Here is a 19,169-nt window from a genome sequence, read left to right on the forward strand (position 1 = left end):
TAGCCATCCACATTGCAAAAACGGTGATTATAAATTAACAGAGCAGAAAATGCTGTAAGCAAAAGAAAGGGATGTATGTCAACAGGGCCGAACATAGTGTATATGTAGCAGCTCCGACCTTGCATATATATATAATATATGAAAATCTATTAGAATCAGTATATTATTAAGAGAAGTGAACCTAACCTACTGCTTCAAGAGAGTCAGGTGCAGTTGCCCATTGTTCCTCCAGCTAGTTAAACTCAAGGCACTTCCTGGATCTGCCCCTGCCTGCCAACCTCCAAATGGTGCTTTTGGCAGGAAAAACTTCCTGGGCAAAGAAATGCAAAGTTGGTTAAATATGGAAAATGGCTGCACAAAAAGTTAGATGAGTTTGTCCAGTATAATAAGACAGTGGAATCAGAAGCACCAAAAAAGGGGTAGATGCAGTCAAGGAGTTCGGGTTTGGATTGTGTGTGTGTGTGTGTGTTTGTGAAGCTATCAATGAATTTAAAGAAAAAGAGGTCTTCAATATCAAACTGTAGCTCACCTTGCAAGATGAGAAAATGACCCCCATCTCCAAGTTCTTGAAACCAACGGCGTATGCCTAGCCTCCATTGCCATTTTAAAGAATTGAAACCATATTCTCTGTGTTATTTGAAGAATATGATTTCTTCAACAAAGGATACCATATACACAAAATCTATGAGGACAAAATAGTAAGATTAAATTCAAGCGAGCTCGTTTGATTGGTCAAACAATTGTTCTCTTCTAAGGGAAATAAAGTTCTTCCAATTAAACAATAAGACCGCAGCAGCATCCTCTTTTAATTCAAAAGCCATCATTCTCTTGTGGCGAACGTTTTCCTTTTAACACTTGTAACAGGCGACAATGTTACAAGACATTAACAAAATACTCCAGAATCCAGAAACAAAAACTAGTATACAGAACAAATTAATAATGAAACAAGGCTGTTACATAGAGGTTGACTGTATCCGAAACTTTTGAATTAGCATTCTTCTTGAACTCCACCTATAACAAGGTTTGAGAAATTCAAATTATAAGCCTCTTCAAAGGAAAAAAAACACTCTCATACAGTGTAGTTGCTTCACTGATGCTGCTCCGGAGCCGCATATCAAGGAAAATTTTGGTGTTGTGACAGAACCTCAGGCACTAGTAAAAAATAATATATTCCTTCAACAATCAGTGTTCTAAAGCACTCCGAATAGAAAGTGTTGGATCTTGCACAACGCCTCTACATATCAGGTCATGGTTTAAGAATAAAATAATTACAGTTATATCATCGTGAAAATGACGTCGGACTTTTTTGTCAATGTTTCGAAGATCAGAATATCGCATCTCTCTTTTTTTGGCAGCTACATGGAGAGCAGCCTTGACAAGCCTCTTTGCACTTCCCTGTATTTGCAAGAAAAATATGAGCATGAAAAAGTGAGCAGATTTATTTTTCATGTTCAAGAGTGCATACCAAAATACATCAGAAGGGACAACGAGCTAAAACCATCTCTTTAAAAGAGTCAAAATGTCCGGCATGTGTTTATACACTTTAACAAAGAAAAAGATATATATATAAATATATATATATATATATATATATATATATAGAGAGAGAGAGAGAGAGAGAGAGGATCTCGAAGGGTAAGCCTTATTTAATAAATTGAACCATGAAGAGTAAAAGGATAAGAGTTATGTCATTTGGCATGGTACTGAGTTTACAGGGTTGTTAGTATGGAGAGTAAAGATGATATAACTGTGAGTAAATCAATGGAATTTCAAGGTTGGGCCACAGCTTGAGTGGCTTCAATCACTGGTGTGCTCCCAAGATCAAAGTAACATTTGATTATCATCCATATGTTACAGAGCTCTTTTGGAAAATGCATGATATCTTTGGTACACTTCTGTTACTTTTTCTTTCACCATTCACCATAAAAATAAAATATACACTGTGGGAACAGGTGATCCCATTTCAAACTAGATTTGGAAGGTCTGAGCATTTCATTTAAAAGACATCACAAAGAGGCACCACACCTACTCGCAGAAATTGAAAGAGATCACAAGGAGAATAGAACTTGGAAGGTGAAAGCATCTTCTCACCTGAAAACCTGATTATTTGGTGTTAAAGAGATCGACTTTTCAATAAAATTATGAAGGAATAATTAAGGAGAATATTCAGGGTATAAATAATGGAAAGACATTAGACAAGTCATCTACAAGTTGCTGAAATCTAATGGGGAATGCCAGAGAGCTTGAAAACGTAAAAGAGAAGTAACGTCTGAAGATATGATTCAGAAATCATGAGGGTGATCGTAGGATGTGTACTTATGCTGGTATAGACAAGCACTTATGGAGTGTATGAGGAAGTTGACTCTTGGATGGTCCAATTTAGTACACTGGATGTATATCACTGTGTGATTACCGATTTGGGTAGCATATATATCTATCTCTTTGGTTTTCTGTGTGGTTTGCCTTCAGTGTAAGAAGAATACAGTATTCCTCTTAATAGATGGTTAAGTTACAGTAGTTTGATGCGCTTTGATTTTATAGACTTCTACAGACTTGGTAGTTACTGAAAATTATCCTTAAATTATCAAAATAAAAATAAAAATTATGTATATCATCAAAAGTAAACATGTATTTGAAGTCATAATTTGCCCATAAGAAGCATATTTAGCTTAAATTGAACAGAATATGCAGGAAAGTATAATGGTTTGGTGCATAGAACTTACTTTACGAGGGTGACTCTTCACAATTTCAACGGCCTTTTCATTGCTCAAGTGCTCCCATAGACCATCAGAAGCAAATATGAGGAAGGAGTCATTTGGATGTAGAGGATGCTTTAAAATTGTTGGAGTGGCCAACAGGATAGGCATATTAAGGGGTTGAGGAACTCTGAACTTTCCATTTGTTGGTTCCCTGCAAAATCTTGTGTGTTTAAGATAAACATCACCAATGGATCTTGAGACCTGCAGTCAATTTAGGAGACTGTTTACTAAGAAATAAGTTGCAGACTAGAGAATGAATTCTAATTTTTATCCATGTAAAGCAACAATTGTAGAACTCCAATTCGAAAGTATGACATACAGGTACAAACTGATCAACCATAGACTAGTGACACTTTCAGCTAAAAAAACAGAATTCTTTATCCTATCGATAAAGACATAAAATATTAAAATCGATGAGAAACAGTAGATATTCGAGACGCGTATCAATCTTTCTTTAAAACATGATGTCATCTTGAAAGTTTTTAAACCTGCTTTTCTACCCAAAATTCAGTTTACTTCAGTTCATTATTACACCATATGACCATACATAACATGGTAATTCCCCAGAAAAAAGAAGACCGACAGAAGCTCAATTATTTACTGTAAGTGGCCATAGAAATAAAATTATTCACATAAGACTCTACTCTTTTAGATCGTGATACACATCAAAGCATCTACGCATATCCTTTACAAGCATAGGAATATGGGAAATGCAGGGAGAATTTGCAAGTTTTTTTCATAATTTAATAACATGAAACTTTTCGTATAGTTGACCTTACCTGAATTATTCCTTTTACCCTCCAAACACCATGTCTAAGAACAACAATTTGAGGATCATTTGGATGTAAGTCTTTTAGCTCCCACCTAACAGACTCAATATTGGCATTATGCTCCGTTGATAGCTGTATGGCAGCAATTTCCCCAGTGTTTCCAACCTTCTTTCCAAGGACTACACGAGAGTCACCAAGATTTGCTACAAAGAGTGTCTGCTGATATATAGCTCCAACCAGGCAGCATGCCCCCACTGTTGCTAGTTGTGGTCGAGAATGCCAATTTTCTGAAACAACAGAAGTAAATCCTCTCTCTGTCTCAAGAAAGGCCCTTTGAATTGTCTCCTCTGTGACTACACCATTTCCTTCAGCTGATATTGCTGCATTAAGGGTAAAATCCATGAAACCACTACAAAAGTTTTCCTTTCCTAATGTTCAACACCTAAATTCAAATTTGTAACCCTCAGGGCTTTGGTCTAGTACTAAGAATGCAGTGCATGATGTGTGCCATTGACCCTCGCGGATTCTCTATTATCAAGAAAATATATCCAACATATTTCAGTATTTCAAAAATTTTGAGGAAAAAGGAAACAATCAATGGAAAATGTGAGCCCCTGGTCTTAGGACTTTGGGAGTTATAGATGGTAATGGAGCAGAAGGGCCAAATGAAGACCAACCCACTATAGTATTTTACATGAACACATTAACAAAGTAGATATCAGGAATTTCTATAAAATAATTTAGGAACCCTTTACGCTATAAGCTAGTTACGCAATTAAACCCCTCGACTAGAATGCCTCTAAAATATCCACACACCCTATTCATCAAAAAACCTGCAGAGAAGGTACCTAGAGTTAGGATTTTTGTAACAGGGATTCTCAAGAGTTGATCTTTTTCAGTTGTACAATGCAACTGCTACCAGACATCACGGAGAATTTCCATATCCTTATGATTATTCCCAGAAACAAAATTTAGTAAGATTCTAGAATGAAATAGGCTCGAATTAAGCGGGAATACAAAAGATTCATATAACTGAGCAGGTGCCTTTAGTTAAGTCCTTTTTGACTCAACCTTCCCCATTTAAATCGACATATCCTAATACTAATTAGACTTGGGGCTACTCTTGCCTCATTCTTGAATCAACATTCCCCACTTAATTCGACTATCCTAATTTCGATGCAGTAGATTGACTAAAGATTGTCTATATAGAAAATTTAACATCTTTTTTTTCTCCAATAAAACAGATAAAAATTACAAAGAGAAAGAAGATAAACCTTGGAAATGTCGAAATAAGTGATCACAAACATAACGAGCAGTTTCAGGTCCACCATGACCATCATAGACTCCAACAAAAGTTCCAAATGGACCAGACTCAATCTGGCTCTGATCCTCTAAGACCTGATTAGCTTGCACAATAGCCATGGAATATTCCCCACTCCCACAATTCCCAATATCATGAAACCACAACAACCCATCTTTCCCAAATCCACCATTGGAACTTTCACCACCCCTAATTTCACTTCTTCCAGCTCCACCACTACATTCACTGTAACTCAAACATCTTGGAAGGAAATTCATCAAATCAAAATTCAAGAATCCCACATGGAGCTAACCCCAATTCAAAAAAACAAGTACCCAACTTTCAAAATTGAAGTTGAATCAAATTTTCTTGAAGCAATACTAAGAGTTAGATACAGATATGTATATGTAGAGGATTGTAGTTTGGGGGTAAGGGGGCCAGAGGGAGGTGGGAGGTGTTGGTTGGAGGAGGAACACGAAATAGAATGTGCCTCATTCTTAATTTTGTCGGCTGCTATTAACAATCTCTCTATTGCTTTCTTATACTCCACCATCACAAAATCATATTTCAAACTCTAACTTCGTATCCGTTTAACCGTTAAAATTTCAAATATACATAATTTGCTTATAAATATGATGATAAATTTTCCATCAAGATTTCAAATATACATAATTTACTTATAAATATGATGATAAATTAAATAAATAATGCACATGAATTAATAGATTGAGTTTCACTCAAAAGTAACACTAACACATCATATAATAACATACCGTTTGAGAGTGCTATTACTTGTTAAACCAGTACCCATTACTAATAAATCTAGGAAAAAGATTCAAATATGTCATTAAATTTTTAGAAAAGGCTTATCTATTCCATCAGTTAAAAGTTTGACTTATTTATGTCATTATCGTTAAAGTTTGGCTCATTCATGCCATTATTTTTTAACAATGGTCTTGAATCATTTTTGCACGTGGTCAATTATAATTCGATCACGTCATCAATTTTTTAATAAAAAAATTAATTCAATTTTTATTCAGAATTTTAATTTTTTTATTAAAAAAATTGATGACGTGGCCAATTATAATTCGGCCATGTCATCAATTAAAAAAATTTAAAAAAATAATTCAATTTTTTTTCAAAATTATGATTTTTTTATTTAAAAAATTGATGACGTGGCCGAATTTCAATTGGTCACGTGTCAAAAATGGTTTTGCAAAACCATTGTTAAAAAATAATGGCATAAATGAGTCTTTTCTTGAACGGTAATGGCAGAGATGAGCCAAACTTTTAACTGATGACATAAATGAACCTCTTCTAAAAGTTCGATGACATATTTGAGCCTTTTCCCATAAATCAATAAGTTTCTTTTTTGAGAAAAAGGACAAATATACCCTCGAACTATCGTAAATGGTATGCGAATACCATTCATCACACTTTAGGAGACATTGATGCCTCTATCGTCCAAAAATCAAAGCATATACCTTTTATACTAATGAAAATACATGTGTCACAATCTTATTCACCGACTTGACATCATATCGATGAATAGGATCGTGTCACGTGTCCCCATTTAGTCTTCCGTTAGAGTGAAGGGCATATACTCTTTAGTTTTTGGACGACAGAAACACTAATGTCTCAAAAATATGATAGAGAATATCTGCATATTATTTATGATAATACGAAAATATATTTGTCCTTTTCCCTTTTCTTATCTGATTTTGAGCAGCTCTGCTATTCATCATCATCCTTTTTTTCCCTCTCAATATCTCTCTGTCCTAGTCAATTAGCTAATCATTCAAGTGTTAACAAACTTTAAGGTTCAAGTTTGAACATTTGGTTACGACTTATGATTATAATTTTCGCAGATATTTGGTACAGTAACTCTATCTTTCTTTTTTTATAAAAAACAATTATATTTGAATAATTATATTTCAATTAATATTGTATTTAATTTTATTATATATTTATACTATAGTTCCTAAAAAGATAATAGACATACTCCTCTCTCATTTTTTGGACAAAGTAATTAAATTGCTAGTTCTTGTAAGCCTAAAGTACCTAAAACTAGAAAACATTAAAAAAATTATACATATTGATTGATTATTTTTTGATATTAATACAAGGGAGCCACTATATAATGAATAATTAAAAAAAACAATTTGGCGATTATGACAACATGGAGATAGAAAAATATGAATTAAATGAACATCCACTAAATCAATAATCGAAACTCCAACTCAAACTGGATTTGGAGCTTGAACTCCTCATTTACAAGTAGGACATAAGGTAGACATTTGAAAAAGAATCACACTGATAAATGGAGTACAAGATATTGGTTGTGCTATTAACATTCCTAGTGATTCTTTTAGGGTTTCAAATATGTTCAACAACAATTAAACTGAGTCCGGAGCTTAAAGGGCAAAAAATATTAATAAAAATTTTAAAAGGGTATATCAAAAAATTTTCTAACCAAAGCGATAAAATTGCTACTGATGTAGCGATTTATTTGGCCGGCGTTAAGAAAAAACGCTGCTCTAGGAGCGATTTGTACAATTTTTATTTTTAATTTGAAATCGCTGCCTTGGCAGCGACAGCAGCAATTTACAGTTCATAATATAAATAAAAAAAAAATCACTAAAAAATCGCTACCTTGACAGTGATTTGTTTTAAAAAATCTTTTTTTTAAAAAAAAACCAAAATCGCTGCTAAGGCAGCGATTTCCAATTAAAAAAAAATTTGTACAAATCGCTTCTAGAGCAGCAATTTTTCTTAACGCCAGCCAGATAAATCGCTACATCAGTAGCAATTTTACTGTTTTGGTTAGAAAGTTTTTAGATATACCCTTTTGGAATTTTTGTCAATTATTTTTGCCCTTTAGGCTCCGCACTCCACTTAAACCTTACCACCGCCCTAGTAATTATCCGAATTTGTGTTATCACAATTTTCATAATTTACATTCATCAAATATAATCTTACTATTCTTATTACTTACTCAACCACTAATTTCTTCTTAAATAGGTCAATTCACTGTGACCTTACCACCGCCCTAGTAATTATCCGAATTTGTGTTATCACAATTTTCATAATTTACATTCATCAAATATAATCTTACTATTCTTATTACTTACTCAACCACTAATTTCTTCTTAAATAGGTCAATTCAGTGTGACCTCTATTCACGACATATCTCGCTTATCTAGAAGGCGAATGAATAGGTTAAACTGTCCAAATACTATGCAATATTCTTAGATTTTAGCTGAAGGTTTTTGTCTTAACTGTTTAGAGGCCAAAAAAAGAAAACGTTAGAAAAAACATTTGGGTCAGATTGTCAATCAGAAGAATCAGTTAAACAATGTGGAACAAAACATAATTGATGAACTCCACCATCACTTGGTCTCTACAATTCAAAACAAAAACAGAAATTATGTCGACCATGATGTTTTTTGTTTGATCACTAGTGTCAATATCAGACACTTAATTTTTCCATAGGCACTTTTCTTGATTTTTTGTGTAGATTGGATGTTACAACTAATTTTGGCCTTGTAATCTATGAGACATTAATCTAGGCATACTTGGTCATTGCAGACAATGTTGTACCAAATGGGGTTCTCGTAGAGACACCTAACGTCACCTGACACTGCTTCGTGAAAAATAATTACTTTATCGGAAACTAGTAATTGTATGTTAGTTCGAATTCAATTTGAGATTTTTTTTTAATGTTAGATTCTATATAGATAGAGTGGTAACTAGTATGAGATAAATGTAATATATGCAGTACTACAACGCTGCTTGAAAATAGTATGAACTAAATAAATTATTTAGAACGAGAGAGGGAATAAAATCGTAAAATTATTATAAATGTTAAATTTATTTAGACTATTTAGAAGTAAATTGTGATTATAAATCGATATTGCTTCAGTCACTACACTCACATCACCCTTTCAAATCACCTTCTCAACCATTTGAGACATCTTCATGTTACTCTTCCTTTTAAGTTTTTTTTTTCCACTCGGTATACTAGAAGTTCAACTAAATTCGAATTGTGCACTGTAGGGCTTATTCGGGAGTTACACTTCCAACAGAATTTTCTCCATCTCTATGGCTCAAGCTCGAGACCTCTGATTAAAGGCGAAGCACTCTCACCAGTGCACCACAACCCATGTTGGTTCCTTTCTCAAGTCTTCATTGATTAGATGGAAATGGAGGAAATATTTTATCGTCCAAAATTATTTAAATTTATATATAGAATATTTGTTTTCCGGCAAAAACTTTTTCATATTCTATAACCAAAACACTATTTTGTTGTCCATTTTTAATTGTTATGATCTCTTTTTTAGAATAAAAAATTGCAATTTACAGTATTTTTTCATATAATTTTTGAAATGTTTAATTTTTTTAACTTAAAATATAGAAAATGTAATCTAATTTTAACTCTGAAAATTACTCAAATTGACTTTGAAAAGTGGAAAGTTTCGTTGACATAAATATTCGAAGACTTAGTGGTTGTTGATCTGATACTGAAAGAAAAAAATCGATGAGAAAATGAACTGTGAAGAAGATGAAACTACCTATTGACATATTTGAAATTGGTTTACTAGATAAAGAAACTTTTTAAAATTTAAAATTAGGATGAAGTGATAAATGTAATGGAGCAATTAATGAAATCAGGCAGTGATAAATATGGGTTTGGGGAGCGGGAATTATGTATAGAGAAATTTTGTGTCGCACTCAAAACAAGGGATTTTGAATTTTTTTAAAGATATAGAAAATAATAGGATTTATGAAAAAATAAGGGATAATATACACACTTATACTTTACTAAGGTCCTATTACCTCTGAACTTATTTTATTAATAATTTTCTACTCCCTTTCAACCTACATACACTATCTTGTGGGCCCAAGGTTGATTGACTTTTTTTTTTCAAGTTAGTGCCACGTAAGTCGAAAAAGGGTAGAAAATTACTTATAAAATAAGTTTAGAAATATATTGAGGAGATACTTGTGCATTTTCTAAAAAATAAAGGTGTGTATATATATATATATCTATATATGTAAGTTTTCCATTGGTCCCTCTTGAAAAAATATTAGCATTAAATTTCATTTTAATGAAGTGAGTATGTGGTAAAAAAGCAAAGTCAATAGATGTGGTCTTCCAACTTATACTTATACCCTTTAACTTGATTAAAAAATAAATAAAAAGTTTTACTTTTACCTATACTCAGAAATTGAATTCGTCACGAGTAAATTAATTGTTTTAATTTTGTCATTAGTTGAGGTAATTCCAGTACAGGTGGACTAATAGTATCCGTTAATTACTACAACAAAGATAAATATATTATTTTCTTTTCCCTTCGAGAGAGTTAAAATAAAATAAAAAGTATTAACATAAACCAAACAACTTAGGGAAAATTGTATATAATAGCAAACTAATAACCTAAAATAAATGGAGTAGCTAGGGTTTGATTTAATTATGATGCATAGCAAACGTTTGCAAAAAATTGTCAGGCGTCTCTCTCCGAAATATCTCGCTTGCCACTCTCCTCCAATCTCTCGCTCGCTTCCTCACTTTTTATACAAACAAAAGTGTATAAAAATTATTTCTAATTGTATAAAGCAGAGAAAATTGTATAAATACATATATTTTTGTTCCCCTCTCTCCCTCTTCCAGATCTCGCTCACCACTCTCCCAAATCTCGCTCGCCACCCTCGCCTTTCTCACTTATACAAACGGAAGCGAAATGTATAAATTGTGTTTCTGTTTGTATAAAGCGTGATAAAATTGTATATACACATGCAAGTACATATATTTTCGTCCTATACACTTATAATTATACAATAAAAATACTCCCCTGCCCACTTTCTTTTGTCTTTCTCTCTTTCTCGTTTTATACAATTTTCAAATTGTATCTAATTTCTCTCTTTCTCATTTTATACAAATTCAAATTGTATATAATCGTTCTATACACTTATAATAATACAATTCGTTTTATACACTTCGTTTTTATATAGTTCTCTGCCCAAGTGTCTTTCTCTTTCTTGTTTTATACACTTCGTTTATTTAATTTGCTTCAACTGTATATGTATAGCGAATTATACAGTTTCTATGTTTACTATGGAGCGCAATTATGCAAACTTTGCTATAGCATACAAATATAAATTTTTTATTTGATAGATGTGAAAGTTGTCTAATAATAAACCCACACAGCTTTATTGATACTATTAATAACAACGACGAGTTAAGATCGTCGACGTATACATAAATGAAGGGCTCGATTAGGCTCTTTCTCTTTTAATGCGTAGTAATACGTATTACGATATCTAACCTGCTTCACTGATCCCACTAAAAGTTAAGCAGAACACTTATTTCTTAGACAACCTATATGTTATTTATCTCACAAGTCTAGAAAACCTTATTTTAACTAAAATAATACAGTACACGAGGATTAATAATTTTGCATATTAATTAATCCCCTATACCATATTTACTTGAATATTTCTCTAAATTTACTTAATTTTAAGCATATTGAGACTCTCTTTAATCCAAGAAGGTCGAATGTTACCCTTAGCACAGTTGATATGTGCAATATGGCCAGTATCTTTGCTATAATACATCCAACCTTCCTTAGACACCTTCTTGTTACAAACGTTGCATCGCGCAATAATATTGTCACCAAAAGGAAAGGTGTGACAAAGTCGGAGTTTACCATTTGATTTATTGGGTCCCTTGACGACGTTGTACAACGTGGCACAAGTGACATGAAGATCAAAATGGCAGAGGTCACAACAGTAGAGAAAGCTTTGCTTGATGTGTTCACAACAAGCGTCACATGTCTTACCACAATGCTTGTAGTAGGACGGGTAACGAAGCGTGAGAGGGTGTGCTGGGTGTGCATTGTGCTGGATCTTCCGCGGAAGATCGAAGCACGATGCGTGGAGATAAAATTGACAACTTTCACAACCGTAACCCGAGCCAACAAGTTGCAGACCGCATACGTTGCAGTTGGTTTGTGAGTAGTGCTGGAAATTGTACATGTTCAAGTTGTGGGAATGGCTAAAGTGTTTTGTCACCCCTTCGTCAGTATCAGTACATGAGTCTGAATAGTCTGGAATAGTTCGACTATTTTGGTTAATCGTCAATTGGGAACGACCAGCACCAGCACCAGCACCACCACGACTACGTTGAGTGCTATTGATCATCAGCATTCTTAGAAGAGACGTAATATCATTTCTGGAACAACGTTGACGACTTATCATAGCATCATCTTGATCGCTTTCTGAAGATTCTATAATCGAGCATGGATTACTGCGACTCTTTCTTTGAGATGATGCAGCATGATTAACATTGTAATTATCTTCGTCATCGTTGTTAATAGACATGGTGGTCTGACGATATCGCTGGCTGTCCAGACTATTATTCACATGATCATGAGTAGACAACAACATGTAGTTTGATGGTACTGATCTGTTCATTTTTTTGTTTTCTTTTCTTGTGCTTGTGTTTCTTTAATTTGTATATGTATTGCTTAATTGGTCTATATATGTTATTAATTACAGTATTTATAGAGGTAGTTTGAGTAATTGGAAAATACTAATCATAAGATTCCTGCTTAAAATGGAAGCAAAGAATCAAGTTCTTATCAACATGAGCGGACTTTTATATATTGACAATGCAAATAACTTCTATGAATTACTAAGAAGATTTAGATTAATTTTGTTATTACTAGGGGCGTTCACAAGTTTGGTTTTGGATCGGTTATTAGTCAAAAGCAAAACTAAATCAGCTTATTCAATTTTAAAATTATCAAAATCAAATTAAACAAAATAAAAGTATATACATTTATGGTTTGGTTGTTATCGGTTTTGGTTCAGTTGATAGAAAAAAAAAAGAAACAATTAATTCAAAACATGAAAAAAATGACAACAATCTATTCAAAACGAAAAATAGTTAGAATAACTGTCATTACAGAACTTTTGATCATTTAATTTACTACGAATAAAGCTTCAAAATTCACTGTTTTGACCCAGAAGGAAGAGATAATACATTTTTCAATCCCACAAACATAGACACTCATATAATAAAACCAATAAGACAAATATTCTAAACTTGGACATTTTTGCTTTAATAAGTAAATTATGAATAAATTTTAATGAATACATATATAAATTTTTAAAAATTGTTTGTAAAAAATAATATATATGTATATATAATAATAAAATATATGTATATAATTTGCCGATTTGGTTTGGTTATTTCGTTGCATTTTTTCGAATAAAAGTATATACATTTATGGTTTGATTGTTATCGGTTTCGGTTTAGTTGATAGAAAAAAAACAATTAATTCAAAACATGAAAAAAATGACAACAATCCATTCAAAACGAAAAATAGTTAGAATGACTGTCATTACAGAACTTTTGATCATTTAATTTACTACGAATAAAGCTTCAAAATTCACTGTTTTGACCCAGAAGGAAGAGATAATACATTTTCAATCCCACAAACATAGACACTCATATAATAAAATCAATAAGACAAATATTCTAAACTTGGACGTTTTTGCTTTAATAAGTAAATTATGAATAAATTTTAATGAATACATATATAAATTTTTAAAAATTGTTTGTAAAAAATAATATATATGTATATATAATAATAAAATATATGTATATAATTTGCCGATTTGGTTTGGTTATTTCGTTGCATTTTTTCGAATAAAACCACAACCAAATCAAATACTATCGATTTTTAATCTAAAATCAAATCAAACCAAATCCAACTAAAATCAATTTATTTTATTGATTTGATTTGATTTTTTGATTTGAATAGATTTTTATCCAAACCGTGAACATCCTTACTTATTGCTATTGATAACCACATTTTTATAATAAAGTAATTATTATTATTATTAAAATGAGTAGATGTATAGTAGTGCATTAACATAAGTCTAGTTGATGCAAATTATGAGGTAATAATGCAAACGTCAGTAACATGAAGTAAGATTCATCATTTGGAATAAGATTCACTTCTATCTTCTAAGGAACTTTTTTCTGTTTATATTGATAATAATATTCTTCGTCAGATTTATTCTTATCATTGAATATATATAAATGCTTATCGATCACTTTTATTCTTATACTGAGCTTCAACATTTTCTCTTCCAGAATATGCTGTGGAAACACAGAGGAAAAAAAATCTTGAAGCTCAACCTTTGTATTTCATATTAGTTTCAAGATTTAAATTTTATGGATTTAATAAAAGACAAATTTAAAATTTAAATTGTGGATTCTAATGTATATATTCTTATTGTTGATTTCCTCACTCTTATGATATTATGAATTCAAAATTATACTCGAAGCAAAATAAACTCAGAACCTCTTGATTAAGCACGAGGGATCCTATCTATTCCACCATCATTGATGATATATGTAAGATGATGTACTTCATATACAAATTTAATGTGTTAATCAAATGTTTCTCCATGCAATGCTTAGTTATGTAGACATCGAGGGGTTGTTTGATAATTGGGTAGAGTTAGGTATATATTAGTTAGTTGATACATAAATTAGTTATGACAGAATCTACGTATCTTTAGTTATTTTATCTTCTATCCTGCATAAAATAATGTGTTTTAAATTTTACACTACATCATTACAAAATGCTATCAAACATGTGTAGACATTGAAATTTTGTAGGACTCTACAAGATACGTTCAATTCGAGTTGGGACTCTACAATTGTGTTCAACTCAGATAAGGATTCTTGGAGGGCACTCAACCCTAAACCCTAGTTTATGCCTATATAAAGGGTACTAAATTCTCTTAAAAGACATCTCGGAAATTCCATAAAGAGATCAAGATCTCGAATACTCCACAAATTGATGGATTATTCACATAGAGAGGTCAAATCTAAATCATCCTAGTTCGAGAAATACGCCACTAACGGCCCTCGAATCATGGATAAATCCTAGGAGAGTAGAATCAAGGGATCAACAGAATTGTACCCGCTATATTAATCAATAAAATTATGTTTCTTCATATTTTATTTGTATGATTTGTTTATTTTCCATATGTTTAAAATTTATTGCAAACAACATGATATTACTAATGCACGATTTATATTTAATGAGCTACCATACAACCCCCAACAGTTTGTTTAGAACAGAAGTAGAATACTAGAAAGAGTATTAATTATCTTGCAACTTACTTCCAAACTCTGTTGTGAATTTCCTTTTTCCTTAGAACTATTAACTGATGGTTCCAATAAACTTGTATTAACACAAGCGTATACAGTGATCAAGAATGGCAACACTAATTCGAATACAGGCAAATTCAGTATGAAATCATTCTTAGGACAACGATCGATGCATAAAACATTCTAACTGATACTAGAGGCCTAGAACTTTAACCAAAACGAGACGAGAGATTTTTGCAAGTGATAAATGAACTAATGATGGTACTCATTGACTTTAAAAGAGAAAACCTTGATAAGGATCGTTGGAACTGAGTTTACGAAGAATTCAGCTTTTTCGTAGAATGGCCAAAAAATCCTATCTCTAGTTGGTACTTTGAGCCCCAGGTAACAAGCTTGAAAGACTGCCTTGGTTTCTCAAGATCTCCTCTTGTGTTCGTCTCATTTCTTCAGGATCTGCCACATATGAAAATAAGCACAGTAGCGCGAGTTATTTTATGTATAATGTCCTGTTTCATCACAATTAATCTAAAGGTAAATTAACTTGCAGAAATGTAAGCAAGAGTGCACTCAATCAACGTCAAGTTCCAAAATCTGAATGATCTTGAGATGGCATGGAGCCATTAATGAATGCAATTCAAGGGCTCTGGCTTAACAATTTTTCTCGTAATTTTGTAGATAAAATGTCAGACGTATTATTCTATTAGATCATATACATAAACACTGACACATATAGGACTTGAAATACATATCCGCAGATAGACGTTAAATAGACAAAAAAGACAACCACAAGCATCCATAGATACAGTTGAGAAATATTGTTTTTGTATGTGTAGCTGTATTTATTTGTGTATGTGAGGGAATGTGTGAATGCATATAACATTTAGTCATCGTAACATAGATATCCATCAATATATATACGAAAACAGATTCAGAAAAAATAGGTAATCTCCAGACTGAATAGTGTGCATAGTAATTAAGCATTAGGAGACAGTGAAGTTCGCGTTCACTCAGATATAAGGATTAACAGATGATGCTTCTTACTTACCCCTAGTGAACCACATATATATTTAGTGCGCGATATTCATGGTCCAATTCGATGAAGAAAATCAGAGATTGATGCATAAATGTACATACATCACATTGATACCATTGGATACTAATCCCTAGTGAATCACATATTTAGTGCAGTCATCCCAAAGCACAAAACTCTTGCATTACAGAGACGTTAAATTGGAGCAACGTTATGGAACTACCGTCCTGTTGCATGTGAAAGCAACTTCATTTTGGTTAAAACACAGAGCACATGAGTACTCACCAACATTTTCTGCTAATTTTGGCATCACAAACATTACAAACAGCATAAATCCGAACATCAGGCCAATTGGACTTTTCACCAGAGACATAATGGAGAAAGGTTCCTTTAACTGCAAGAGAAATTCAAACAGTAGTTTAGAGAAAGAAGTGGAAAATGAAACGGAAACCTAGTAGATCAAAGTCCGACCTCGTAATACTGCTCCTCACTTAATGGCTCCAAAACCAACTCAATCAGACTCCTCCTGTTCTCGGTTAATGCTGCTTGAACCTTACCTGGATTTCTGGCACTGACATCAACTCGTACCTGACATCACGAGAGATACATTAAGCATATAAATCTTTGTCCGAGAAAATTGGTGAAGAATCAAACATATCGTGGTAGTGAAGCTCACCGGAGAAAAGAAGTAGCCAATTGCAGACACCTCAATAAGATGTGTCCCTGCTGAAACATTATGACTATTGCTAAGGTTAAGGAATAGCATAGTCTTTGCAAAGAGGAGTAGCATTCTAGTTTTCATGTTATCCCGCAAACGTAGTATAATTCAGATGAACCACTCACAACGCAACTGATACGTAGTTGTTTGTTCTTGTTGTTGTTATTGTATCATACAAGAAAACAACACATAAAAACAGTGAAATCACATTATATGAATTTTTTTTCACCGGAGTGTGGAGCAGCGGTAAATATGCATTTGAGGGAGCACAAAACTCATATCAGTATACATAACCTAAGTTAATGAAAGCTGAAGTACCAACTTGAGTCGTCGACACAGGAAGGATACAATGAGAAATACCCATTGGGTCTCAAGAAAGTAACTCTTTGGCCAGCATTGAGTATGACTTTAACATTTGAAGCTTTAGGTAAGAAACCAGATCCTTTCAAGCTAAAGACTACAGAAAACAAACAAACAACAACGCGGCATTAGTCACAAATAAGTTGAGTCGTCTATATGAATCTCCACATCGATCATTTTCATATATATGAATAACAATTCCAAAACCTTTTCTCAACTACAGAAAACAAAGTTAATATTTCTTATAACCTGATAAATCATCACAAAAGAATATTTAAAAACATCAAAGTATAGTGAAGTGAATCTCTATAAAAAATAAAGGAGAATTTAATTAGCACTATAATCTAAAATTGATAGAACTTATATAGCCTTAACAAAAAGTTGGAAGATTTAACTGACTTACAATTTTTTCATGCCAAATAATTGTTTACTTTTGACCTGTTTTTTTCTTAATTTTATGATATTTTTTAGTTACCATATTAGTGAAACTAGGCAAAACAATGACATATTATCCAATATATGAAGCTTATGTATACTAAACTACATTTCTATACATCAACAACATACCCAAATCCCGTGTATTCCCACAAGTGAGGTCTGAGAGATGGTGTATACACATCCCGAACTAGTCTTTTTCAAATTTCACAATGAAATATGATCAAACGCTAAAATATAACTAGGAAGAGAAAGATGTACTGGGAATTTTTACTCGACCGGTAACAGTATAACCATCAACATTCCTGCAAAAAAAAATTAATAAAAATGTAGAGAAAATAAAAACAGATAAATTCAATTCTCTGTAATTTTTCTCATATTCAATTTTTTTTTATTTTTAACAAATCAATCAATTAGGTTTTATTAATTTATTATCAACAAGCTACGAAAAAACTTCAAAACAGGGGAATTTGAAGATTGAAGATCTAGAATTTTTGGATATTTTTTTCCCATCCAATGCCAAAAAATTCAAATGGAAATTAAAATTAAATAGAAGCTACGGGAAAATAATCAAATTGTTGTTAATTAACAAGCTTAATAAATTAAAAACATAAACTAAAATTGAGTACATTTTTTTACGTGCATGAAAATTTATATACCCAGAAAGAATAGAACATAAGAAGAAGCATTGAAGAAGAAATATTGATCGCACTGCCATTAGGACTAAAATTCCAAAGAAAAAACTAAACAAGAATGGGTACAGTTTTTTCAATTGAATTATACAATTATTTACATTTCTTATCGAATTATTTTATTTTTTATTAAAAATCATACCCTTGAAGTTAGTAAGTTAGTTATAATAAGTTCACTTTACACCTTCGAAATGCGGTAGATTTGTCTTTAATTGATATTTATGTCTTTTAAAGTATATAAATATATATTTAAATTTATATAAAATTAAATAGGTAAATGTTATATAGGACACAAAATTGATTTTTAGAACTCAAAGTGAGACGAACGTGTTTATTGTTTAATTTTATATAGCTTAAGTGCCTAATTATGCACCCCAAAATTTGAGGGTATAAATACCAATTAAAACCAAGTTAAAGTATTCATTCGGAGAAAAGGTCCAAAATAATCCTTTATTTTTACTCTTTAGGTTAAGACTCAAAAGTTTAGAAGAGATAAAAAATAGGGAAAAGGGTCTGATATACCCTTCAACTTTGTCATTTAGAGCTGATATACCCCTTGTTATGAAAGTGGCTCATATATACCCCTACTTGTAAAGAAATGGCTCACATATACCCTTTTCCTTTAACGGAAATGGAAAAAAAAATAATTTTAATCTAAATTTTTATTATTTTTTTCTAAAAAATATAATCTCATATGAGTAAATTTAATCCTCGTCAAACATATTTTTTTTTGACTTTTTTTGTTTCAATGACTAATTTATAATTATTATTTTTGATAATCAAATTTATTTATGTTTCACTAATATTCTTGTAAAACTTATTGTAGATGACCAAATTTTTTCTTTGAATACGAAATTAAATTACAATACACACAAAAAAATAGTTTAATTTTTTATTTTTTAAACTAAGGAAT

The 19,169-nt window shown here is 32.0% G+C and overlaps 3 protein-coding genes across 5 annotated transcripts; all 3 read right to left on the reverse strand.

Moving 5' to 3' along the window:
• Positions 1-14: 14 nt before the first annotated feature.
• On the reverse strand, positions 15-5,395 carry LOC107021335 (probable protein phosphatase 2C 42). Of its 2 annotated transcripts, XM_027918058.1 has the most exons (6): positions 4,804-5,395; positions 3,539-3,909; positions 2,724-2,960; positions 1,303-1,395; positions 535-627; positions 15-310 (listed from the first exon to the last, which is right to left on the reverse strand). In XM_027918058.1, the coding sequence occupies exons 1-6, from the start codon at positions 5,105-5,107 to the stop codon at positions 233-235; spliced, it is 1,176 nt and encodes a 391-aa protein (XP_027773859.1). In that variant the 5' UTR covers positions 5,108-5,395; the 3' UTR covers positions 15-232. The 2 variants fall into 2 exon arrangements, with proteins under 2 accessions (XP_027773859.1, XP_015077462.1); XM_015221976.2 differs by lacking the exons at positions 15-310; positions 535-627 and having other exon boundaries at positions 684-1,395.
• Positions 5,396-11,016: 5,621 nt separating this feature from the next.
• On the reverse strand, positions 11,017-12,348 carry LOC107021834. The gene has a single exon (XM_015222553.2). The coding sequence runs from the start codon at positions 12,300-12,302 to the stop codon at positions 11,337-11,339; it is 966 nt and encodes a 321-aa protein (XP_015078039.1). The 5' UTR covers positions 12,303-12,348; the 3' UTR covers positions 11,017-11,336.
• A 2,730-nt stretch (positions 12,349-15,078) lies between these two features.
• On the reverse strand, positions 15,079-18,319 carry LOC107022966 (ER membrane protein complex subunit 7 homolog). 2 transcript variants are annotated; one of them, XM_015223524.2, is made up of 7 exons: positions 18,224-18,319; positions 17,826-17,869; positions 17,118-17,226; positions 16,728-16,791; positions 16,523-16,639; positions 16,337-16,445; positions 15,079-15,474 (listed from the first exon to the last, which is right to left on the reverse strand). In XM_015223524.2, exons 1-7 carry the CDS (start codon positions 18,280-18,282, stop codon positions 15,383-15,385), a joined length of 594 nt encoding a protein of 197 aa, XP_015079010.1. In that variant the 5' UTR covers positions 18,283-18,319; the 3' UTR covers positions 15,079-15,382. The 2 variants fall into 2 exon arrangements, with proteins under 2 accessions (XP_015079010.1, XP_027773902.1); XM_027918101.1 differs by lacking the exons at positions 17,826-17,869; positions 18,224-18,319 and adding an exon at positions 17,697-17,816.
• Between the last annotated feature and the right edge of the window lie 850 nt (positions 18,320-19,169).

The sequence above is a fragment of the Solanum pennellii genome, chromosome 6, assembly GCF_001406875.1.
Source record: "Solanum pennellii chromosome 6, SPENNV200".
NCBI lineage: Eukaryota > Viridiplantae > Streptophyta > Magnoliopsida > Solanales > Solanaceae > Solanum > Solanum pennellii.